The sequence below is a fragment of the Bombus terrestris genome, chromosome 5 (genome assembly GCF_910591885.1).
Source record: "Bombus terrestris chromosome 5, iyBomTerr1.2, whole genome shotgun sequence".
Classification (NCBI taxonomy): domain Eukaryota; kingdom Metazoa; phylum Arthropoda; class Insecta; order Hymenoptera; family Apidae; genus Bombus; species Bombus terrestris.
In genome coordinates this window covers 3,722,435-3,747,912 of record NC_063273.1, presented here as the reverse complement: position 1 = coordinate 3,747,912, position 25,478 = coordinate 3,722,435, and the positions used below count along the sequence as shown (strand labels likewise).

The 25,478-nt window shown below is 39.0% G+C and overlaps 1 protein-coding gene and 1 long non-coding RNA gene across 5 annotated transcripts in view; one reads left to right on the top strand and one right to left on the bottom strand.

Annotated features, from left to right (window-relative positions):
* The window catches only part of LOC100650807, a 587,269-nt gene that overhangs the window by 102,475 nt on the left and 459,316 nt on the right, over positions 1-25,478 (top strand). For all 3 annotated transcript variants that reach the window (XM_048405682.1, XM_048405681.1, XM_048405685.1), the window contains exon 3: positions 9,907-10,007. In XM_048405682.1, the coding sequence (XP_048261639.1) occupies positions 9,996-10,007 (12 nt within the window). In that variant the 5' untranslated portion in view covers positions 9,907-9,995. The remainder of the gene's footprint in view (positions 1-9,906; positions 10,008-25,478) is intronic.
* LOC100643446 overlaps positions 1-25,478 on the bottom strand; it is a 127,039-nt gene that overhangs the window by 6,605 nt on the left and 94,956 nt on the right. Inside the window, exon 3 of one of the 2 annotated variants that reach the window (XR_007224018.1) lies at positions 11,101-11,420. This is a non-coding gene — a long non-coding RNA (uncharacterized LOC100643446). Of the gene's footprint in view, positions 1-4,645; positions 5,249-11,100; positions 11,421-25,478 lie in introns of those variants that run through there. The other variant, XR_007224019.1, reaches the window with a different exon arrangement.

Below are 25,478 nucleotides of genomic sequence, written 5' to 3'. Positions count from 1 at the left end.
AAAATCTCGCACAAAGACTTTAAATGAACGCGGGTAGACGAACATTAGACGAAATTTCAGTACGCAGATTCGGTTGTACACTTGGCGGAAAATCGGAGTAGACGTTTTGCTACGTGAGCACGAAACTCGCATGCATGATCCCTGGGGCATGTCAGCCCGATCGGACAAGAATGTCAGGTGGTCACGTCACGGACCACCGGCTGTCCATCAATCCTGTCCATGGGGTACATGGGGGTCCCCGTCTCATTTCGATTACGTCGGCATACGGGTTGGATTTCACGTGTAAACTACGACTTACTCCCTTCGGTATTATCTCCCTCTCTCACTAACTTCTCGTCTTATGACCCCGTCATGGGTGATAATAGAGTTCTGGAACGCTGAAGGCATTTCTAGCCACGTACATTCTATAAATGTTCGTTCTGCTGTGCGTTGAATGTAAAAAATGGACCATTTTTGTCCCTCGATCATCGATAGCACTCACGATTTCTTTAATTTATCCTCAAATTCCATTGATTTTTCTTTTGTCGCGTTCTTTATTTTTTTTTTTTTTTTTTTTTTTTTGTAATTATTGAGTTTTAAAATTGATCGACAGAGCCGATTGTAAACAGCGCGAGGGTTTTCAAGTTTAAAATGGTATAAATTTCGTCTATTTTGTTATGCAAACTACGATATTTGGTGGAATATTGGCTACAGTAGAATGTTAATTATAAGTATGTAAATTAATTATATGTATGTAAATTGCCAGATATTTGTTGTCTACGCGTTCTAAAGAAGTTTCAGTTTAGTAGAGTGAATCTATTAAGTAATACAAACGAATTACGAACATAGTTTCATTCTAACTCTCTCTCTCTCTCTCTCTCACTCTCTCTCTCTCTCTCTCTCTTTACAGTACTATACTCTATATACTAGTAGATATATTAAAACGAAATATAATCAGAAAATTGTAAAGAAAAACCAATCACGAACTTACGTATATTAATCGCGATTCAATAAATTCGTATAGAATATTATACTGAAATTTATATCACTGTTACTTCGGTCATACCTTGAAATTTTATCAAAAATATTTTCCTTAGATTTTGTTGGTATATTCTATCGCTGTAAGATATCCTCGATTTTCCACTAAAATGTTTGTCGATGTTGTTGTCTGTAGTTCGTTGATGTTTTCAAATTTCTTTTATTAATACCATCGATCGATACTGTTACTGTGATTTTACATAGATCTTTGGCTTCGACTGGTAGGAATAATAACATTCGATAAAATATTGAAAAAATCGGGATTAAAATTTAGTTGCTTGCTGCGTAGAATAAAAAATCGAAAGTTCAACAAACTCGAGACGAAGAAAGGAAAAAAAGGCGAGGTGATGTAGGTTCGAACGAGGGGGAACAAGTTTCAATATCGATACGTCGGATTGGCTGATGCCCGGCGGCGCGCGCGTCGTGTCGACGATGAAGATCAGAGAGTAGCGAGACGCGTGTTTTCAAAGCGTGCAAAGGATCGGGTGAAATTGGGCGAGATATTATTGAACACGCTCGCTAGCCAGATGGAAAGGCGGAAAGACTGCGTTCCGGTGATGTACGATCACGACTGCGTGTATCCAAGTAACGTAACTGGCGTGCATAAAGAATTTAGTTGCAGCATCTTTACTGGATGAAAGAGCTGATGTCTGTGAACAGCTCGTTCACGGTGCGCGAAGGAACTCTTTACCATAGAGCACAATTTTTCGATATATTTCGTTGATGATATCTCGTATTTCGAGGATACATGAAAATGTCGATGAATGTAGAATAACGAACAACGTCGATCGAATGAATATTTATATCAAATTGTTTGGAAAATTCACAGCGAAAGTTAAGCAAGGTTTAACGGGAATTGGATCTTTTTTCGTCTAATAACCTCACGAGTATTTTTTTGTTGATAATGAATCAAGTATAATAGCTTTTACAGGATTGTAAAAATATTTAATTTCTTGCTCGCGCTTTTTCGAGAAGTTCCGTTAAGACTACAATAAACGATAACGAGACAATTTTTATCCATAGAACAGTGTAAGAAAATTGATGCAAAAGTAACGAACTGAGAAGAAAATCTTTTTCTCAGTTTCTAAATGATAATGCAAAAACGAGCAAAAACCATCACTCGGTCAAAAATTAGCCTCGAATCGGGCCAAGTAATTCCACCTCGCCTCAATTATCACTTACACAATCGCCGAGTTCCATCACGGCCAATTAGCATTCCGGGTGTGGAGCAAAAAAGCGTCGCTTCCGGAAAGAGAGCCGAGAGAGAAGCAAGCGCAAGGGTTAAATCAATTCGCACGATTCCCCGGCAACAATAAAATTCGTCGCGGTGTCGAATTTTAAAATTCAATTGCTGGTCGGGGCGCGGCGTGTAAAAAGCGTCGGGCGAAGACGAAGGAAAGAAGAGGGAAAAGAAAGGAAGAAAAATTGTAAAAGAGGAGAATAACGAAAGAGGAAGAGGATCAAGAGGACGAGCGGTGACAGAGCGCGGGAAAGCACCGGGATTTCGCCGGAAATATTTCCCGCCATTGGCATGCGGCCCGCGATTATTCGTATATTTCGAAAGACCGGTACAAATTGTTCCCGCTTCCGGCCCTAACCGCGTATCCCTGTCTCCGCGACCGTTTAAAATTCCACGCGCGACCCTGCCCACCGCGATCCAGGATTTTGATTCTCGCCGTTCGACGCCGCTTAGCGCAAACCAATACGATCTTGCGCGCGTTCACGCTCATATTCTTCCTTTTGTTGGAGAATGTGTGCGCCAACGACGTCTCTACAGAGCCGCGTGTACGATCATCGTTCGCCCGCTTGCTTCCCTTTTCCTTCTTCAGTGTGTACTTACGTGATCGAATACGTAAGCAGCCGGCTTTCTCGTTCTTTTACCGCGAATTCCACGATTCGCTTCCACGCCACTCTACCCACCCTTTCGAACTCGCCTACCTGCTTCGATCCGCTCGATGGAAATCCAGATAGAATTCGAGTTATTTGCTGGGATATTTTAGTTGCGTCGGGAGGCGAGGGGTAACGTCTCGATCCGCCGCCTCCCTCTACGGCTCCACTCGGCTTCCTCGGCACGACGTCGTCGTTTCCTTCTCGATTGGATTTCTGAGAAGCTTCTTCTTAGAGTACGCGTGACGCTAATAACGATGTCTGGCGAGATCGAGAGGAGAGGATGATACGTTAATAGACGCGTTTTTGTGTTTGTTTGGTCGACGGACGATGGGGTTGCGTGACGAAGCTTTCGCAGATGGGAATAAGCAACGCACGATACGGGGAAGATGCTTTAAATTGAACTTTAACTCCCTGATGGGACGATGATATTTCTTAGCGTGCAACTGGACATTTTTTCAAGTTCTAAAATTATTTGCAGTTTTGGAATTTTGTATTTGTTCTATAGTTTTATGTATGTGGTTCTTTTGGAGTCTGTAGTGGAGATAAGTGGCATAAGCTGACGTAAAATTAGAGGAGTGGGTGATTTAGAAATAATTATCCCTTTATCAAGATTGCTTTTATCTCTGATGTTAAGTACAAAGGACGCTACTTTCTACCGTATTCGTGGGTAATAAATTTTAATAATTGCATAATCTCGTAGTTCTTTGAACACGGAATCAACTACTGGCTAATTGCAAGAATCGACATAAGTATAATTCGACCGTCTTTCGCGAAACGTAGTTCGCGTACGTTGCAAGAGCGCCGAGGGAAATAATTGAAGGTAATTCATAAAATTGTCCCTCCGTTCAAAGGATAAATACACACGGTCCACGGGCGACTCGCCCAGTCGTTTAATTAAGTCTTCGCGGTGGAACAAGCTTAACGAATGTAAAAGACAGGGTAAATTCGTTCTGCCGTGAACCGCCACGCGGCAGTACGTCTTCCTCGCGAGAGATGTAATTTAATCGCACGATTAAAGCTCCGTGGGAGAAAGAGAGGTCTATAAAAGTGGTGGAGGCGTGGCAAGGGGTTGTGAACGTGAGGGGGTGGAAACGAGAGACGCGTCCCGACAGATAGAAATGGGACAACACCGGACGATTCTTTTGCGACGCGTATTTAAGACGTTTAAGCGTAAAAGCGCGGAGCGCAGCCATTTTTCCTCGGCGAGATAGCGAATACTAGCGTCGTCGTTCTTCACCGTGAACGCATTCGAAACTAAGTCGGCAATCGTAGTTCGTTTCTCTTTTTGAATTTCTTTCGTTTTAATGATTTCTTTCGCGATTTGTTCTTTGTGAATTTTTGTTCCTTTTCTACGTGCTTTCCTTGTGTTATTTACAAAGCTCCTCTCAGCGATTCTCATTTATTTATTTCCTTCTGATTTTTCTTAAACTCATATAAATATTTTCAATATTTCCCCTGTACGTGTATACGTGTCTTGTTAATTAAAATTCCCTTTATCTTGCCACTGTAACTGGAGATTCAAGTTATTCATGAATTTATTATCATAATTATCGAATATTAAACAACATATTGTTCTACCGTCGCTATTCTCTTACCGTTCGCTAAAAAATTTGCATCGTTGAAGCTTTTAAAAAGTTGTCCATCCCTATTTCCCTTTATTATTGTAATTTTTAGTAGCGTAACAAGTATGCCGAAAAATGTGCAAATCTCGTACAAATTTCACCGCAAGTATCCTTACCCTTTCAAATTCTTCTCTATCGTCAAACCTCCAACGCCAACTTTCATTTTTCACAAATCATTCGGAGAATTCCTTCTGAAAAACTAAATCTTCTACTTTTCACCACAGAGCCTCTGCATATTATGTACGATAAACCTGCACAAACTTTCACAATTCACAATCTTCGCAAACACCAGCGAACACTCGATACATCGTATGATCGATACGCGAAGCACGTTAATTCCCTATACTTTTTATCGGTTTTAACGAGATCTCGGCTATGATAATGATAATGAGACGATAATTGATAGCCACTTGAGCTCGGGCCGCATTATCGTTCCGTTATCGGTTCAGGTATTTCGCGGTTGGATAATTGAGTTTTTCGCGACGAGTTACGACGACGTTAAAGGCGTGAAAGCCCGCCAAGCTGCGACGTAACACGGGAACGTCAATGGCCTGTTGCGTGTCTATCACTATGAAAGCGGTCATTCGCCACGTACGAGACGCTAGTTTGCGCCACGGTAAAACTGCACCCTGCTAGAGCGGACGTGTTGCCGTTCTCGCGAAATTATGGCGCAGCCCGTTTGATGTTGCAAAAGTGTTCTTGTATACCGGCCACGACGGCAACTCGTTTCGAAACTGCGCTTTAGCGCCGACGAATGTATCCGATACGGGCTTTCGTGGTCGTTGCGCCATGATCGTTGATACTGACGAGCGAAATCGAGGTTAATGGTTTGCTTAAGTGTAATATTTTGGAATTTGATAGCGATGCTCGTGGTATACTACTGTTTAGGAAACGTCGACGCGGTAATACTTGGTTAATTGTAAGCAAAACGGATGCTTTGTTTATTGCAAGTATTATAAATGCTGATATAGTATAACGACTGGAAACAAAATACGATGCTCTAGATTATGTTACAGATAAAATGTAATGCTTCGTATTAATGTGTTTCAGATACTTTTCGATGTAAACACTCGATTGACTGTGATTGATAGATTCTTTCCTTTGTTATATAAGTACGTAGATAAAATAATCTACTGTCATTTTACAACAACGAAATTCCATTACTTTAAGAAATTGTCAGAAATACCGTTTGAAAATTATTAGATATATGATCTATAGATTAATATTATTCGAGAAATGAATTAGTTTGATATCTATTGTTTGTTCGTTTAATAGTGAGCATACTTTTAACGACACGGTAGAATATAAGAACGCGAAATTCTACTTAAGCAGTCGATTATCGTATAAATATTATACGAACGTGTCGCATCGAGTAAGATTAGAGCAAAGTACCAGAGAAAACGAGCAATTTGTAGCGAGCGTCTGAATAAAGGTTGATGCTGGTTATTTCCGATGAATCGGATATCGAATTGAAAAGAAGGAAAGCAGGATCGCAGAGTGGATTGGAACACTGTCGAATTTGTGAGAGATCCGCCGAAAGCTTTTCAGATTTGCATACTGCCGAATTTTATTGAATACATTACTCAACGACTGACAGATCTCTCTTCAAACTTATTGAAAGCAAACATTAGTATTAAAAGGGGAGAACGGATTTTATTAATAGCGGAGCTATACGAAAATCCTGTCTATATTTATCTTTTTATACGTTCTTCGTCTTTCTGTATCCCATTATGGAATACTTGATACAACATAAATGGTTTAATTGATAAATAATAGTTCAGAGTGCTATACAAATTCCTTTTCGTTATCTTCTTTTATTTTAATATTTTTCACAATATTTTATTGATAATTTCCGAAACAATATATGTTTTCCAACTGAAGATTTTTCCAAGCAACGTCGCTTTTTCTATTGTTATTTTATTTTATTGTTTAATTCGTTTTGTAAAAATACTTTTGATACGTGCACATATCGCTTACATGCATATTCCTTTTCTTTTGAAAATAATACAAAGATCCTAACATTTAAACATATTTAGCGGATATAATTCTCACCGCAAGGCAGACCGTACGTGGGCAGCCGCACAATTGTTTCTAGTTACGATCGATTCTCCTAATGAGATTCTATACGAAAACTACGGCAACGTATTTCATTGCTGCGAGGCAAATTATACGATAACACACACAGAATCGTGATCTAGTTTCCCCTCTGATCAACGTACTCGAAATTAAGATATCAATTTCCTACGAAAGACAGAGTCTTAAAAACCTAAGTCTAAAATATATCATATTACGAGAACCATCAACGAATTTAATAATTTAAACCAACAAAAACGTCGATATTTCTTATTATCAAATGTATCGTCCAAAATATGCGAAAATATCCAATCATCCGAGTATTTCTTATCCAGTTCTCAAAGTATACTTTCTCTACAACTATAGACGCGATACAGTAAAACGATAAGTGTTTACCAAAGATAAATTTCTGCTACATTTTACTTCTCACTCTTTTATCATTTCTCATAAAATATATCAAATACTCTTATCAAAGTACTCTTATCAAAGATTCAATCAGAGTCGCGGAAAAATCACCCCCGCGGTGAACACTTACGACAATTCGACGGCAGTTAGGCGCATCCGAATCAATGGCACTCGGCCATTATCTTTCCTCTTCATCCATGCGAGGCGAGCCGCAGGGTACGCCCCGATAATTATAATCAGTCAGTAGGGGTCTGGCTAGGGGTTAGCGTGGATCGTCCAGGTCACTCGGGGGTTGATGTAACAAGAGCAAGACAGAGAGAGAGAGAGAGAGAGAGAGAGAGAGAGAGAGACGTCCAGCTAACGACAGAAGGAGAGAACTCGTGTGTCGTCTCTCTTCGCTACGACAGAGGGTGGACAGAGCATTTACATCATTTAATTTATGACCCTCTACGCTGCACCGACAACAAGCGCGAGAAGGCTGTGCCCCTGTAGGTGTACGCGTAGTCGCGCGCGTGTAGATGTATACTCGTTGCCGGACACAGCATGGATCGCACACGGACGCATAGCCAGAATAAATTTGCATACGCATGTAACGGTGCACGGTTGCAGTCGTGGAAAGAGGGGAGAAAGGGGGTTCCTGCGGGGAAGAAGCAGAGTGGAACACCGATGCCCTCCCTCGAAATCGAACTCGCCGCGTTGGAGAACGCTGGGGTGAGAATGATCTCGATGTCGCGCGAATCGTACTGGCTGGATAATGCCGTGTCGTTCCGACCGGTTGCGACTGCTCGCGCCGAAATACAGAGGATGCCTGAATACCGAATGATTAGGTGATCCGCTGACTGTGAGCGCAGGGTGCTGTTGCGTGCGTATGTAGTGGATGTTTATTGGGATTATTAGCGTGGAAGAAAGTTTGAATCTTTTTGGTGGATGATCGGCAAATTAATTTGGCCATCTCTAGACCTAGATACTGTTTTGCGAGCAGTAGCGTTCATGCGAAATATTTGACTTGGGTATTAGTGGATCTGGAAGTTTGATTGGCCGTGAACAGTATATTAAGTTTTGACGAGGCAGGTAGAACTTCAGCTTGTACGCCGTAAGATCTACGGGAAGCCGCAACTTGGCGCAGTCACGGACAAATCGGATTTTAGGTTGCATGTTTTTAGTTAATACACGCATCGATATTTACCCGTCTCAGCGTCTTATTTAAACAGCAATTAATTGCGTCTAACGATTTTCTCGTTAAATATTCACTGAGCAAACCGTTCTGTAACTTCATTGCAATGGCACGGTATAAAAGAATTGTTCGAATAAAATTACCTACATGTTATATTAATTATCGACTGTTAATCGAACGAACGTATTATCTTTTTCATTATCATCTTTTTCATTTCGTAATGAAACCGTGGTCTTTTGTGTCAGAAATCAATTCTTCGTTTGAAACTCGTTCTAATACGTTTAATGCGACGATTAAGTCCGGCCACAGGCTAATAGTATTTTATGCGATTCAAGGTAAATGAAATGTCCATATGTCTTGTAATTTCGTTTCATCTACGAAAATTCCAAAATTGGAGGATTGTATGGTGCTATCGAAAAATCACGTAAACAGTAAGCAGAATATCGAAAGCCGATACATTTTGCCGTATGGCAATGTACTTCGTATTTGAAGTATACAATACTTGATGAGAATCAATCATAGTAACATTTCATAGCAGCGGAATTTTAGGATAAAATTTTTCGTAATATAAAGGTATCATCGTAGATCGCAAATGTTTTGCCAAATATGTCATTCTGGATCGGTGAAAAGCGAGAGCAAGTTAAAATTCAATAAGCCCGATTTTTACGTGTGGCGAATGTGTTCAATTAAGACGTCAACGAACGAAGGATTAAAATTCGTGACCGTCCCATTTGCCACGTCTTGGTAGCGCGACAGTTCGCTACCTTAGCGAACGAAGATGTAATTCTTTTAATTACTGGCTAGCTTAAAATACAGCCCCCTTTAAAGCGCGCGAGAAACGAAGGAACGCTGGTTGCGCCAGGACAACGACAGCGAAGAAAGAGAACGAGAGAAAGAGCACTTTCGCGAGGCTTCAAATTAAAACGCGTAATTACGCTGGGCGAATTTAGCTGCAATTAGTTTACGATTGGCTTTCAACTTGTTCCTGGACCGCATTGCTATTCGAATTTCCGAAATTGACTTACTTCCCTGTGAAGCGACGACCGTGTAATATCTCATTTTCATTTTGAAAAACAGACGTCCTTGGTGAAAAAGGATTGCTTGACGATCGACGAAGATACATACATACACAAGGATGACACGAGTTTTCTATCTGCTTTGCTATTTTTCTAACAATGCAGTTATGATTTACGAGTTAGGAAATAGTCTTGGAATAATTTTGTTGTTTGTAATGGAAGATATTGATTTTCGGAAAATTGAGAAGGAATCTTTCGTGATTTTGGATAAAGCACAGAGAGAAATAATACGTATTTCATATTTGTTTTAAGTAAATATTAATCATCCTGATAATTCACAACTATTAGGTCGTCCGAAAAGTTTCTTTTTAAGGAAATAATGGGCGCACATTTTCCTTTTTATATTACATTATCGAATTACGTATGATCTATTTTGTTCTATCAAAATGAAGATCACAACGTTCGACAGATTAGGGTTCTATGTTTGTACAAATGACGTGTTTGGAAAAGACGTGTCTGTAAAAGAAATACACTTTTCGGACAACCTAATATATAATTGTCATGACGTTTATAACATTCATGGACGAATAATATTTGACATGACGACTGTTGCTTCAAGAAAGAAATCTTTACGTCCCAAACAAACAATGACTGTAATAGCATCGGACGATGGAATAAAGCGTATTATAGAAATAAATTTCTATTGCAGAATGTCCAAAGGCGGTACAGATTCCGGTTGGCTATGGCTCGCTTAGTGAAGCCTCAGATCCCGCCGTCCGAGCCGCCCCTCATCTCTCCATGGCAGCCACGGTAAGTAAATTGACGCTAAAACATTGTTAACCAGAGACCCTTCGTTGCTCCTTATGCAACGCTATGCCAACAGTCTGTCCGTCGACGAGTTTCCCCGTCTTGATCTTAATAAGTGGACGACAATAAAATTAGTTTCGTTAGCAGGGAATCTCTCGTGTCTCATGCGCGTGTCTTCCGTTTTCGCCTAACGGCCATTCCTTTACCGCGTTTACCCTCGTCAACGCTTTTCTCGTCTGAGATTCCGATATCAAAGTTATCCGTTTCTCCAGGAATATCCTCTATTGCAACTTGTTTCCGATGTCACTCGATAGTGGAGAAAGATTTGTTTCTGCGAGTTTAAGTCGAATTTATCCGTCGTTCTAAGGTAGAATTTAATAAATTTTCAAATACGTTTGTACATTTCTTATTCTATTTTTAATAAATTCACGTTTGTTTTAATAATAACTTTTAAAAATTATAAATTTAAAATAAACTGACGATAAATAATACATTGAAATAGAACGAATACTTGATATTTTATGATATGTACAAGGGTGGAAATAATAGAAGAAGAATATATATCAAGTAATTAGTTTGGGGTAGTTTAAGCAGATGGTTATTAATGTAAGTGCAAAGTGTTTTAATAGTTTTGTAGTTTTACTTCGATATAAAATTCAATATATATTACTTTTTCTACTTTGCATATAAATAATAATGGCTAAAGCCGCGCTTTAACCTGCTATCTAGAGAGACGACTTAACTTGTCACAAAAATTGCCAATATTTTAGACACAGTGATTGATTTATTCGAAGATATTTATTCCTCAAAATGCAACTTTATATGTATACCCAAAATATGAAAAAGCTATATACAATGTTACTTTGTAAATGTAAACTTTGATCATTTTTATTAATAAAATTTTTAACTTCGTATCTGAAGCAGTTTATGATTATGGCACAATCTAGTTAATAGACCGAGGGTATAATCATCTTCTTATAATTAACAATAATTCCAGATGATAAATATGAAATGACAATCGTAAGCAATGTTACATATGTGAATTTTATTGTTCACAAATTTTATAATCTTCCATAGTTAAAGAATTATTTCATACCTTGAACTGAAAGTCTAACGATCTTGAAATACATCATCATTGATCTTCTCCGTAAAACGTTACAATTTCGAGCATTGTCGCTGTATCCCCCTGGAGAACAACCCTTCCTCAATCTCGTAGTTTATACTCCAAGCCCCATCGGTCACTAGGCCCTAGAGGAAGGCCTGTTTGTCAGCGTGCACGTGCAGCAGCGCGTTACGATAGAGACAGGGGCACTTCGTTCTCCCTTCACGATGGACAAAGTCCAAAGTTTCAGACCGCCCCTTCCGGATATTCGTTCCTCGTATATCTCCAGCTTGGTCGGCCACGTACGTGCCTGCCTGGATCAAACAGGACGAACGTCATTGCAACTAGGTGTCCACATGGTGCAGGTTATTCTTGAATATTCGTTAAAAATAGAAACTATTTTTTTGAAATACGATTGAAATACGTGTACTTTTGCGAGGGTGGACACACACCCTACAAGTTAAAAATATGTATGATTCTATGGATCGTTGTTGTACCTGTATCGGTATAATGGAATTAGTTGCTATTAATTATGTATATTATTTTCTCGTGTTACGAGGATTCGTTACATTAGTACCAGAATTTCTAATCTCTCATTTTCTCTTATACCAATCATTTAAAATTCATTTTATTCTTCCACGAAAGCTCATAGCTCACGCGCACCCTTCACTCCACTCTTTACGCACCATTTTCCTTCAATCGCCCAATATGTAAATTTAAAATAACATACTATTCAAGGAACAAGTAGCACACAGAATCTACCGCGAGCAAACTAAACCACCAATGCTAGAACTATTTACCATAAACCTACGAGTTAAACAAAAATAGTAATTTTCTTTTCTATTCACCGTGTAAAAATTCACCGGGAAAAATTGAATTACAAATACTCTTTCCGCAGAATCGCCCGTAAATATGTAACTTACAGTAGGATCTCTGAATATCCTTATTGCTAAATATCTCTATTATCCTTATTGCTATAACGGCAATCCATCTGCTCCGTTCCACCCCCACAAAAGAATTCTACTTACCAGCTCCTTCCCGTGTTTCCAGCAACGTTGATCGTTCTTGAATTGCAGTAAGGAGGGTAGAAGTTCGGTGATCGTCGGTCAGAGGGTGGCTGTTTGTTGCGAGGGAGCTAATTGGGTGGCTAGAGCACGCGAAGGGCTACGCTATCGGCACGAACATCCATTTTGATCGTTGGCGGCCGCAGCCGCGCCATCAGACTTACCCCTATACTGGCTCTCGTAGATGTTCCATCGATGTATTGGCCGACCGTTTATCGCTAGTCGATAACACGCAACACGCACCTGCGCTGGAATTCTCGGCGACGCAAACTAGCGTGGCCGAGGTCGCTGTCGGTTTCCGTTGTTTTCGTGACATTACGGACTCATTATGGGGTGACTGTTTGATGTAGAGTTGATCGAGCGAAGGGATATATATAACGTCTGGGGTGTAAGAGCTGTGGAAGGAGAAATTAAGGGGCCGGTTAGGGTAGTTTGTTGGGTATGTTTGACGTGGTCGTATCTAGGGTGACTTTTCTGTAACATACAGGTGGTTGTTGTTTTCTTGGATTGACATATGACTTCTTGAATGTCCACTTGTTCTTCTTGATTAGTTGGGGATTGTTACCGTAACTATTTGACAATTACTTGCTATCGCAGTTTTCTAGTTAAATATGAGGAGGAAAATTAGTTTTATATTGAAAGTATCAAGGTCTGTTTAGAATTGATCTAAGTTTGGGTGTGAAGTCTAGACTCTGAAGGGATTTCGCGAAAGCTCTACCACCATACACGTGTCCTATCGATTTAATCTATTTTCTCGATGCTTTCTCGAGTTTAGAGAGTGTTTAAAACTGATTGGAGAACGGCATCCATTAGACCGGTGAATAAATGTAAGGAAATGGGGATTCGAGTTGGTTAGGAATAGATTGTGATGTATTTTAGCTGCACTGATATAGTATATGATGATAGGAAATTGTTAGACATACGGGTGTACAGTAGAGCGTGTGATGTTGAACGCAGTAGTATATGTCTGATAAATCAGACACGTCTGTCTACTAAGTTTTAAGCAAGTGTGATCCCCACATTATTTTGTTCCCTCAATTATTTTTGAATTTTTTGTATGTAGGTATTGGTAAAATTTACAAAATCCTCGAAAGTTTTAATCAAAATTGGTTATTGTTTTTATACAATTTTCCAAGGTTCCATCTTCCATTTAACAGCATAATTCCACCATATACACTGTATTCCACTTTGTAATTCTCTAAATTTCAATTACCGCTATTACTTCAAGCAATAAGTGCAAAAATGATTCGCAAGAGTCATATGCCTGCAAAGGAAGATACAGTAGCAATAACTTTTTGTTAGGAGATAAGGATCAGTCTTGATTCTTCAAGTAGGATATCCAATGCTTCATAATCAAATTCATTTCGTTGTTTGAACGGAAAATCGTACACTCTGAAAAATGTGTATTCTATTATACAACGCTGTGAACATTCCATTTGAAAAATCACGCTTCATCTGCAGATTTCCACCTACAAAAACACTGTTGCTACTACATTGTGCCCCTCATGTATTCTTGGAGAAGAAACAAAGATTATGTGCATAGATCAATGGTTATCACGAACAGCATAAAAGGTCAGGTGGCATTAAGCGACGAGTTAAAGTGTCGAAAATTAAGGTAGCTAAATCCATATCTTGCATCGCCTTTCCTCTGGGCGTCGGTAACGCCTGTCTCGAAGGAGACGTGCTTCCAATTGCAGGGTAAACCAAACCTGACGTTTCCATGCCGCTGGTTTTCATTAAGAAGCCAAACTGCAACCACACGTAACAGACTAGCCGTGTTTAGCATTCAGCTCCGCTCCTGTTCGACGCCCACCCCTCTAAGCGCCAGCTTCTCACCCCTCTAAGCGCCAGCTTCTCACCCCTCTATCGACCTTCTGCCAACCTTCCATCCATAATAAAATATTACGCACGCCGATTATACGCGTAATTGCCGGCCTAGTCTATCGGAGAGTGTTCCATCAGTTTTGCGATCGATCACGTTACACCACGGTAATTAGTAATTAATATTTTTCCATGTCCTGATAGAGGATCGGATATTTAGGAAATTGCTTTATAACAGTAGAGCAACAGATCGTAAGTCGATTAAATATGTTATTTTAAATGTAACTCGATATATTAGAATCAAATTTCAACGTATATACATATAAATATATATATAGAGGTTTGATCATGGAACGATCGATTATTTGAAACTTAATTTAATTTTTCTAAATAAAATTATTCTATATACAGTTTCATAGAGCTTATATATTTAAATATATTTATCGTTATATTAATAATTAAAAGTTGTTATTCGCGTTTAATATAAATATCTAGAAAATACTGCAAAATAAAAAATTCTCTCGTACATGAAAACGAAGTTATTCGACTAGCCGAACATTTCGATTATCCAAACAGGGTATGTCATAATTAATTAGAATAATCAAGGCTCTGTTGTATTTTCGTTCCCTTGTTTACATCGCATACGACGAATTTCTAGCGTATAAGTCCTTTTAGCGGAAAATTAAATTCCTCGTAAATTAAAGAATAAGCTTCATGCAATATTTGTGTAAATGAACATTTTTCATTATCCTGATGTCCACTATCGCCCAAAAAATTTCATATATTCGCAAACATCCTGTTGAAAATATCACGGATCGAGTTGCCGACTTATATACCATTATTTATGTATATTGACAAGCATCAAATCAGACGTATTTCTTTTTTCCCTTATTCATTGTTCAAACATTTTCCATTTCGTCGCATAAAATTCTAATTCCGTCCTAATATTTTTCCAATTACTACCGGTGGTGTTTTTGCTGACAAATGTTTCATTCCTTTTCTCCGAATAATGTCCCATATAGCAACCGAACGATGCTCAGGTGAAAAGCATTTTTGCGCTTTAAAACGAATCATTAATTTCACAATTTTTCCACCTAACCAAGGCAACCTCGGCGAAGAAACTTTTTTTCTTTTATTACCGAGCAAAGAAGTTGACCCTCTTTCCTTACAGCATCTCAACGTTTTTTGCACGCGTGTGCCGTCAAAGTGAATCGATTAATTAAGCACCGACGTGCATGCTTCTTTCACGAGCACCGGCTCGGTAATCATTTCCGTCTTGAAAATTCATTCATTTTGCCGGGTAAAACGTCCGATGTTAAAATATCTTCTAACTCGCATGGGATTTTCGTCGATTAAAAGATCCATCGGATATACCGCGACCTTTGCCCTCATCTCGTTAACTTGCCTATTTAATCATTTTCGATCGAGTATCGGTTTTTCCACCCTCTTTCAGAAGGAGGTCTACTCAGGAGGGTTGAGTAGAACCATAGCGACAGAGTCGAAGGACAGACACGTAAGAAGAAAGGGGAAACAGCTTTGTATTCGAGACCATAACAATGCCAGTGATGCAAAGAGTTGCTCCCCTCCGAACGACAGTCAAACTGGTCCGACTATGGGCTATAGTTTATTGGTTTTTTATGATTCCACTTTGAAAACAACAGCGCTTAACCTACAGCCGCGAACACCGAGGCTTCAAATATTTGGTTTTTGTGGAAAGGTTTCGATATTTTCTCCCCCTTTCCCAGTTATGTTATCTTTTCTGGGTTGGAAGATTAGCTTTTCCTTTAATTGTAAGAATAATTGAGATTATCATTATTTTAAATTGCTCGTTTTTATCTATTTATAAGAAAATTTCACACTTCCTAGAGATTTTAATATTCTTTGCTTTTGTATATCGATCGATGTTATCATTATTTTTTAATTTTCTGATTTATATGAGATTTGGTGGCTTTTATCGATACTACTCGAAGAATGTAAGAGACAAAAATTATTATTTAATGTTGTTTAATCAAATATAGATCATAGAAAAATTTGTCTTTTCGTCTTTTGCTTTCTCAGATCGTTCACGGACCAAAGACAGCGAGCACTCCGTGTAATTAGAATTAATTCGATCGCGTCGAGCAACGATGATTTCAGATCTTTTTTTCCTTTCCCTGGCTTCGTTTCGTTTTCCATCCAGTATTTCCGGGCCGAGCGTACACTCGGTTTCAAGTTCGTACTTTCGAGCCAATCCAAGAGCGGTCTAGAGTTCTCAGACCCGTAAATCCTTTAAGTGTCTCCCCGCTTTTACCACTCAACCCCTGGAGTGTAGATAACAGAGTGAGGAGGAGTAAAGCGAAGTACTTACTTGTGCAGTTGTGCCATTTTTCTTTGCGCGCGTCTGCCCGCTATTTTTTATGCGCACCTCTCGCAAGTAATATCGCGACCGACGCGCAAACAAATATTCTTTGGCACGTGATACGCAAGTATCGACCATCCGCATCTTGCTCATTCTCTACATGCGACATGTTAAATGAAAATTTGTTCGTTTCGTAGACTCGTTCTTCGTTATGCGCGCGCCACGTTCCATATTATCGCGTCTCATGAAATAAGAAACAATTGCTTCGTTCGCTAATAATTGCGTGCTGGGTATAAAAAATACTTTGAGATTTGATTCGAGGAACAGCGTAAGGTTGAAAAATTCTCGCCTTTATAAGTAAGCCGGAAATAGCTCGTCGCAAAGTTTGTACTCTATAATTTTACCATTTCTTTTTGGTCTTTTTTAGAAGTTAATGTATTGATTGTGTGTATTTCTTCGTTGGTAATACATGTATATATAAATGAAGAAAAAACTAAAATATATTTATCTCTCTTTTTGATTGAGAGGTCGCTAGCTAACAAACTAAACTTCTAATTTCCACTCGTAGAAAGCTAACGAGGTCTAATCCAGGATATTTGCTAGCGGAGAGAAAAAGGCGAGTTCGAACGTCGATTCAGCTGGCTACCCGTTAAAGAACAAAAAAAAAAGGTCGAACTCTAGAAACAAAATCGATCGCTGGTAGCAAAACATGACTCGAGCACCGATCTCGGCCACGTGATCCGAAAAATCCGTGGCGAAAGGAGAAACCCTCGAAAACTGGCAAATTAGTTCGACCGGATTCCCTGGATTCTCGACTCGAACTCAAGATGAAACTCCGTCCAATCGTTACGGTATCTCTTTTCGACGGGAATCAAAGCAAAGAGATAAAAGGAAACGTCAGAAGGTGAAAAAAATTCCCGTTTAAAATATCCATCCATCCGTTCGTCGATCTCATCGACACGGGTGTACAGGGTGTCTCAATAATCGGGTACAATTTGCAAACGGCTGCTTCTGGATGAAAAAACGAGTTGGAAATGAGCTTTCGTTTTCGAGAAAATGAAGCTTCAGTTTGTCAGATATATGTGAACTTGGCTAATTACTATCCGGATGAGAGCGGACAATCGATCGAAGCCTGACACTTGAAAATAAGTTGAAACCGTAGAATAAGAATTTCCCACTTGAAGTCTCGTCTTTTAGAAAATCGAATTTGCAAATTTGCCGACTACCCATGCATCGAATTAATTCTACACAAATTTTGTTCCACAGCTTTCGCTTATTTTCTCATTTGGAAGAACCTGCTGTCGATTGTTTATTCGTCAAATTTACATATACTTAACAAATTCGTCGTATGAAACAATTTCATTTCCACTTACGTTTTCACGTAAAAACCACCCTCTTGCTGATTGCACCACGATTACTGGAGACAGCCTGAATGAACATTCGTCTGTACATGACGGATTTTCTATGCGAGCGCCGATTAACCGAGTTCCAAAGGGTTGAAAAGGGTTTCTCCGGTGGTCGAATCGCGAAACGATCGGCGAGGCAAAGCGAGGAGCGGCGACAAGAAGAAGCGAAGAGCGAGAGAGGACTGTGCTCGGCTAGTGGAAATTTTGCCAAGAACCACGGTAAATAGCAGTAAGGTGGAGGCTGATGGCGTTCGCGTAGGCGTTCGACTGCACGCCACGCACACCACACGGTCGACCACGTGCACCAGGCGGCCACGAAGTTACTTTGTAGCGGCTTCGAAAAGACCGATGGCGTCGCCGAGCACTCGAGCCGGCGTGATTGTAATATAGGTCAACGTTTACACAGCTGCTTTAAGCTGGATTTACTGAAGAGCTTTCGCCCTGCCATGCCAACCGGGGCAAACTGGGACGGCAAATACATTTTTTTTTCTCCTTTTTTCCCTAATGTGTATGCGCCAATGTGTGAGTACGTAAGTACATGTATGTAGGTGTGGATGTTTGGGTGCTGATGGGTGGTACGTAGCACGTCGAGGACCTGGAGTTTGTACACCGTGATCGAGAAGACGGGGATTTTTTGAGGAAATCTTTCTCTCGAAAGGAAGACGAGGACGCAGGTTTTTCTCAGGAAAATTGGATTTTCCGAATTTTCTGGACGTACGCGGCTGAGATGAAGCTCGTTGGAAAACCTTTTAATGGATTCTGAGAGAATGTTTTTGTACATAGGGTTGATCGAAGGGTTGTTAAAACTGTTGTTGGAGGCTTGCGTGTTTTGAAGCAAGGGCTTGTAGGGAAACCAATTAATCTAGTAATAAATTGCACGTCCCGAGCAATTACAATTTTTTCGTTATATTTCGTGAAACGTTAATATCATTGCAATTTTAATAGAAATATTGTCGCGATAGAAGAAACAAATGTTTGTAGTAACGAGGGAATTAATTTCGCTAGTTGGAATGAATTTGGTGAAACTTAAGTTTGTCAAAAAGCGTTCCAATAGATGGTAATATTTGCGGAAAGCTAATCGCAACCGTAGTCATGATGAATAATTATTACGAATGGAAGAATTTGAAGGATTACTAAGGATATTTTATTAGAATTTTCCTGTTCGTACTGTTAAAGCTATTGAAATTAATCCACTCGTTAGGATATATATACTTTTCGACTAGAATCTGCTCGTTGAACAGCTTCGTTTTATCTGTAATACGTGTCACCATATTTTCATATTATTTTTGATATGAATACGTTTTTCTTGAAATGTGACAACGCTATAACACATCGGAACGTGTATTCAGATATTCGTAAAAAGTATGATATAAAGTAGCAAGAGTCTGCAAATATCATGGTTCGATTTGCTTATTATTTACAATTGGAGTAAAAAAACAAGAAATTTCTTTGGTCTCAGAGTCACTGATAATTGGCCTCGCACGCCTTCTTCCGCCACTTTGTGCAAGTACAGTGACGACAGTACTTCCAACTTCGATGCCGAGTTGCTTGCCTCTAGCCATTTCTTTTCTCGTAATATCTGAGAACTTGGTTCTGTACCTTGACAAATAAAACTGTCGACTTTTCGCTAAGTCTTTTAACCTAACCCATACCAGATGTATAGTATACGCTCGGGAAACAACAATTTCGTTCGCGAGATATCATATAAACTAATTGCAAGCGGAAGAAACTGAACCTCCAAGTCATAGAGTTGCAATGTTACAAAGGATCGTAAATGACATTAGACGCTATAAAAATGTATTAACTGTAGCTGAAAAGAAAGCTTTCTATTTTTAACAGCAAAAAGTCATATGAAAGATGCATGAAAATTACATATAATGAAATATTGAATTCTAATTTGTTTTTTCTTTTTTTTTTTTTTATAAATGTAAAATATAAAGGCAGTAACTTCCCATCCGAAAATTTATATCGCTATTCGTTTCTTTGACGATAGTGTGATAGTATGTAATAGTATGATATGACATCATTCATGCTATCCACCTTTATAGTTACAGTATGTTGTTAAATTGTTATTGCCTTCTATAAAATAACCCTGGACCGCTACAACGTTAGCGGCTTTCCGCTTTAGCCATGAAAAGACGTAGTACTACGTCAGCGGTGGTTACTGCGTTAAGATATACAATGTAACCTCGTTTATAAGCGTCACGAAATCCTCAAAATCTGTAAGAATTGCCATTATGGTGGAAATCAATTTTTATCTCAACGTTATCGCAAAATTCTCTTCGCTTATTTCTTCTGTCGCGTTTGTTGTTTCGCTTCATCCTGTAAAAAATATTCTGCCAAACAAATTTACTTTACAGAAAAGTATGATTGGCTTAATACAACTTAAATATATTACCATTAATAATTAATAGTTAACTATATACAGTCTTCTTCTGATTATGAGTCAATTGCAAAAAGAAGTTCTACACAGTTTTTTCATCTTATACGATTCATTTCACCGTAGAATTCTTTCTACGATTTGCAGCGCAGCTAGTATTCGTAGATGCGCTCGTAACAATTCACTGTTCGCGCTTCTTCTTTTCGTCATCCCTCTTCGTTTATTTCGGTTGCTCGTATTTGAGCCGAAGCGGCCATGAAAGTCGAGTTAACCTTTCGAACTGCCTCGTTTCGAGTTTAACGTCGGTTAGTCTGAGCTTCTACGAATTTTTTTAGGACAGCTGTATACGTGTTTCTACGTTGCGTTCCGTTTCGTGGCTTTGCGCGCGGTGCCGGAGGGTTGTTTCCGCTTGAAATTTTCGCGCGACCAGCGTTGTTTCGCAAGGGAAAAAGGCCAACGAAAGCGTTTCGTTGTATCCGTTTCGTTTGCCGTCTCGTTGTTCCGCGTTTTAGAAATTGCTTTGTTTATGAAATTAATGTCAAGTGATTGTAAGTGTACGAGCTCTGAAAATTGTTCAGCAAGTGAGAAATAAAGAGATTTCAGATTGCTGAAAGCTTCATTTTAATACAGATATTATAAATATCTAGTATGTTATTTAAATAAAGTTAAGTAAATAATTGTGATTAAAATTATACGATAAAAATGAAGTAGAAATACAGTGCAGTTTGTATTTAGAATTCAGTAAAATCGACATTTCCAACGGTTTGATAATTCTAGAGTCGATATATCTTGAAATTTTCATAAAATATCACGTTCAATTTGGATAATGCAATTTAAGTAAAATCGTATAAATTCATAATAAAAACATATTGTCAGTAAAATGATAAATTTGCTTTTTTCTTATCATTCGTTTCATTTCCCTCGTTCCTACGTAATTATTATTTCTTACGTCATGGTACGCTATATATCATAATTTCTAACTATTCACGTATAACTTTTAATAACATTTTCTCTAATTTTTCATTTTACTTTTCATTTAATTTACAAATATATAATATGATCGTAAAACAACGTGACACTCTTTCGCGATCATGGCCTGCACAACACGCATACAGATCGGTATCTCCTAGTTTTATAAATTTCATTTCCGCTCTATTTTTTACACCGTCACGATATTCGGGAGCTTTCATTGAAATCGGAGTAATAAATTACGCGGCAAAAACGTTTGTCACGTTCGGCGATCCATTACTCAGCTGCGGATAGATAACAGAAAAATTGCAGTAACTGTTAATCGAATGAATTATGTAGAATTTTCCGTGCACGCGCTCATTCGTGTTCACTGTCTCGAATAATTAATTCAGGAGATAATTACAATCAGAGAAAATTATTACAAACAGTCAAACCATGATATTATCGGCATCGTGTATTATTTTTATCTGAAATTTTATTATCTTAATCTCTAGTAATATTATTTTTGCCATCTTATAATATAAAAAAAATAAAATGTATTAAAAAGGACCATTCGTCATTTTGATTAATTATTACTGTACAATAAAGGTTTATGAATAATTAATTGAGAATAGAATTTGAAATTAATTTTTATTCCGCTATTCTTTCGTTAGTTCTGCGTTTCTATCCATCTTTTGTTCGAACGTGAATAATTATGAATAATTTGGTTTTTGTTCTGGCTGAGTCGTCGACACGCGCGAGAAAAAGTTACACAACAGATTGTTTGCAGTTTGAATGAATTATTTGTACATAATTTTGCATCTTTTACGTTGAATAATTCGTTCCTTTTGAAAGTAACAATCTCTACGTTGTGCCATTTCCGCAGATCATAATTTTTGTGAAAAACTTGGCACTTGCACCTGCTTCAAAAGCAAATTTCGTTGTTTCTGTTGCTCGAAGTTTGGCCTTGCATCGTACTTTACACCGTTTGCTTGCATTTCAGATCTAACAACAGATATAAATTTTAGTGACTGGTACTTGTTAGCGAGGAACATTGCACGGTGTTGGAAATCCGTTACAACGGAACACGTGCGTAGAATTCATATTAGCATGGATCACGAGACAAAGAAAATAAATCGTGTTTTAAAAACGAAGCGAATAAAGGTATTTATTGTTGTTGTAGAAATAAATCTTACATCACACGGGAAGGAAATATTGAGATGAAAAGATAAAAATCACGAGAAATGAAACGTTTTCAGACACATTAATCTCTCTCTGGGATTTTTTATTGATCTACCTTTTATTGTATTTGACGAATCTGAAAGGATCTTCAAAACAGTTCTATACGTTTCTCCGTGCAAAAAAAAAAAAAAAATTCATTGTAGTTAATAATTCTAAGCAATAATGCAAAAAATAGATTATAAATTCTAAATTATAAATTCACGTAAAACAGGACTTTTTCCTTTTCTCGTGTACGATGGAAGATTAAAATAAGTTTGTTTCTTAAATCCTCGTTTTATTTACTCAGACTGCCAAAAAGTGAAGTTGTCGGTTTTGTAGTTGCGATCCCTTCGATCGTATTTTCAACCTCGTTGTAATCAATAAAACGAGGCGACCAAAACGACAAGGAAGGAAGGGAATGGAAGAAAAAATGAAGTATGCTATTGGTTATTTCGCAGGATGAGCAGAGAAATCGAGGAGATCGCGTATCAGCGTGATTCTGGCGGACAAACGAAATTTGTTTGCCAACGGCGCGAATTTCGCCTCGTTGTTCCAGCGGATGGATCCAATGAGATTCCAAGAAGATTAAAAAGTTGTCAACTGCTCTTTCTCCACCTCTTGGTCCACCCCCTTCGCCGCCCTTCTGCCTCATTTTCCTCTTACTATCACGTCGCCGTCGCGTCGCCGGGAAACTTTGCTAGTTAGAATTTTGCGCGGTACGTTCCGAAAGGAAATCACCCTGTGTCGTTGGTGAAGCAAAGAAAAGCCCGGGAAAGCTACACGGTTTATCAAGTAGCAAAGCTGCTCGCCACGCGCAACTTTCTCTCTTTTCCTCTTTCCTCGCCAACTCTCTAACCAACCGAGGGAACAGATGCTCGCGAGGATGCTGTTATTTTCGACAATTAAAGCAAGGTGTTTCGATAGTATGCAGGGAATGGTGTTCGTGTAGGTATTTACATTTAGCTCGCAAATATCGTGAGAACGTCGAACAGTGTGATCTGTGTTACGTTCTGTCGTTCGGTAAATTTTTGTTTGATTCGCTGTATCTTACGTTTCTTTCTGAGATTCAGAGTTTATCATCAGAGAGTGCTTCTTGCACGATAATTAATTAATTAATCATAACCTGCGAATGTTTATGCATTTATAATTTCCACTTAGGTTACATTGTCCATATAAAAGAAATTTCATAGTTCCAAAATAAAAATTGATACTTAGATCCCAATACTAGAAGCAAAATTTAAGATACGTCAATTTTTTAAACAAATACAAACAGACCTTTTGTCCGCAACGAACGCAATGTTCAGTCTCCTGTCCATCCAGTACAAGTCGTGAAAAGAAATCTTCGTGTTACGTTAGTTACCACGATAAATTTCATTTCAACGCTTCTGCACGTTCCGTTCTAAAATTATAGTTAAAAAAGTCGCAATAATGGATCGTCGAAGTAAGGATAATCGCAACAGCCGGAAACAATGAATCAATTATGCGAAGGGTACATATAGCGTTCGGCAAACGGATGCCGGAATACGCTTCGCCGAGTTGCGAGCGTTCGAAATAGAATATGATTGCATTTCACATGACGCGAACTAGAATTGCAAAGGACTTCGGCCCCTTTGAAGATGCGTGCCGCTCGGTGCCGTTCTGTTCAAGACGTGCAGCTTCCGACGCTTTCGTCGTCGACGAAGACGCACCGTCAAAGACGTCACGCGAATCCGTCGCCTCCTCCACCCACTGTGAACTCACTTATTCCCTGCCTAGCTCTCTCTTTCCATTCCTCCATCTGTCTATCTCTTCCTCGCCCATCCTCTCACTATCGATCGATATGTGCCGCTTTAAGTTCGTTTAAATCGCATAATCCTGAAGGCGACCACGTTCTCTTGAAATCGAGTTTCCACCAGCACGTCCAAGTTTTCCGGGAATTTTCGAAAAACTACGTGGACGTTTAGCGAAAGGAATAAACGTTTCTGTGCGAGTAGGTTGCGAAAGTAGTTAGCCTTCTAATTAATAACGACGGTATAATCTGATCTAATAAAACGACAGTAGATTAGAATCGTGCATTTGGTCCTGGCGATCGACATGTTGTAACGTTACTTACAATTAATTGAAGAGTGCGAGGAGTGAGAAAGAGAAAAAGAAAGAGGGAAAGAGAGAAAGGCAGATACCAACGATCAGAGATACCAATAATCAGTTAAACGCCAACTATTCCCTTCAAAGAAGTCCTCTGTTCGTAGTATTTGTATGCTTGCTGCAACTTTGTTGAAAGTCTTTTGATGGGAATAAATAGCTGTTACATTAATTAAATCCGCTTTAATTATATCAACGTCTTCAGACCTTCCTCTCATTAACTTTATTCTGTTGTCGAAGAATAAGAACAAGTCACAAAGGCCAAGCCTTGGCAAAGAAGCAGAGACCAAAATATGCTCTCTTTCTATTCATTTTTATTTTTTAAAAACAAGCTCTTCAATCTTAGGAGTATCAGACATTTTAAAAAATTGTTTGTCCGCAAGAAGCTTTATTATACATTTTCACCTTACTTTTTCACGTCGAATCTATCTAATAAGAAGCAGCCTACATTCGATCAACCTCTAACTCACTGTCAGTGAAACTAGACAGATATCAATGCACACTTTTAGAAACGACATAAACAAAATCATTTCGACAAATTTGCCAATTCTAACGTCAAGCTTGTACATCCTTGGCTCGTACATCTTTGCTATCGATAAAACAATTCGCACTAATTTCGAAATTGAAATACAATTTTTCTATTTTTATATAAAAACATATGATTCTGCTGTCGTGTCTTAGACAGCAGAGATCTCGCTGTCGGGTTGGTCCGTAATTGAAAGACGTTCTTGCGTTATCGAGGAGCGCGGGCAGGGGTTGTTTTCCCTCGCTCTCGTCCTTATATTCAAGCCGCGGCCCAAGGCCACGCCGCGTCGTGACACGGGATCCTGAGTGTAGCCATGGCAACTTTTGATTATGTCTCGCCGCGTCGTTTCCTTGGAACGTAGACTCCTGGTGAGCGTTCGTCGCGTCTCCCCTTCGTGGCTGTCGTGTGGAAATATGCGAAAAGGTGTCTCTGCCGCCCTCCTCGTCTTCGACGACGACGATGCGCGATGATGTCGATCTAGTCGAGGAAAACGGGTCTCCTCGCGAACGACTGACTGAACATCGCGTGACAATTGACGGTGAAATTG